The sequence below is a fragment of the Myotis davidii genome, unplaced genomic scaffold (genome assembly GCF_000327345.1).
Source record: "Myotis davidii unplaced genomic scaffold, ASM32734v1 scaffold1284, whole genome shotgun sequence".
NCBI lineage: Eukaryota > Metazoa > Chordata > Mammalia > Chiroptera > Vespertilionidae > Myotis > Myotis davidii.
In genome coordinates this window covers 1-883 of record NW_006295187.1, presented here as the reverse complement: position 1 = coordinate 883, position 883 = coordinate 1, and the positions used below count along the sequence as shown (strand labels likewise).

General features: G+C 36.6%; 1 protein-coding gene across 1 annotated transcript in view; it reads right to left on the bottom strand.

Moving 5' to 3' along the window:
- Positions 1–814, bottom strand: part of LOC102762380 (neprilysin-like) — a gene marked incomplete at its 5' end in the record, with an annotated part of 16,062 nt that extends 15,248 nt beyond the window's left edge. Inside the window, one exon of the mRNA XM_006769895.2 lies at positions 749–814. Within this exon, the coding sequence (XP_006769958.1) occupies positions 749–814 (66 nt within the window). The remainder of the gene's footprint in view (positions 1–748) is intronic.
- Positions 815–883: the final 69 nt, after the last annotated feature.

Genomic DNA, 883 nt, shown 5'->3' with positions numbered 1-883 from the left:
CAAGACCAGTATTCCTCCACTCTTTGTGCAAATCCTTGCTTTTTCTTGTGCATCCTCCTTCAATCCTTGCTTAAATGACCAAGTAATGATATCATTTAGGGAGGGTTCACAGCTTTATCTTTAGCACTGAGAATAGTGCCAAACACAGAGTAAAGCCCTCATTGAGTATTTGTTGAATGCATGAGTTAACGGAAGGCTATATGAAGATCTAAGGAACTCTTTGTGATAAACTTCTCTGGCCATAATAGTTTGGATGACTAAAAGGCCACATGCTGAAACCGTATCATTTAGTCCTTCAGTGTATTATTGTTAATGAACTGTGGTTTATGCTGATTATAGTTCCTCAACACTTCTTCACTTGTTGTGAAACTGAAGGTCCTGTTTGGTACATGGATCAATGATTCTGAAACAATTCTTTTTATGGGGCCTCTTTTGTCATAAATTTATTTCAGAGAGTATTTCTTAGAGAAAGGTTGCCTCCTCTGTGGACTTGCCTATCCTTATTTCTGTTGATAAATGCTCCATGTTTCTTCTTCTCAGCTTCGTGTGTTGAGCTCAATTGCAACTGCATTGCCCCTGCTGGTTAGCATATTTACCATCCCCTTCCTCCTTATAGTTTCCATTTTAACCTTTTGTTGCTTACATTATGTGTCCTTTGCAAAAGGCTTTGAATGAGTGAATTAATGAATGAATGAATATGATAAATATTCACTCCAACCACTAAAATGGGAAAAATATTATTACTCACTCTGTATGCCTGGCCAATACCTCCATTATCAGCAATGTTTTCTCCCAGGGTATTAATTCCATTGATCTGTTAAAAACAACAACAACAAAAAAGATCCTTAAATACATTCTGATTGTTAAAAAGCATCAGTAATTC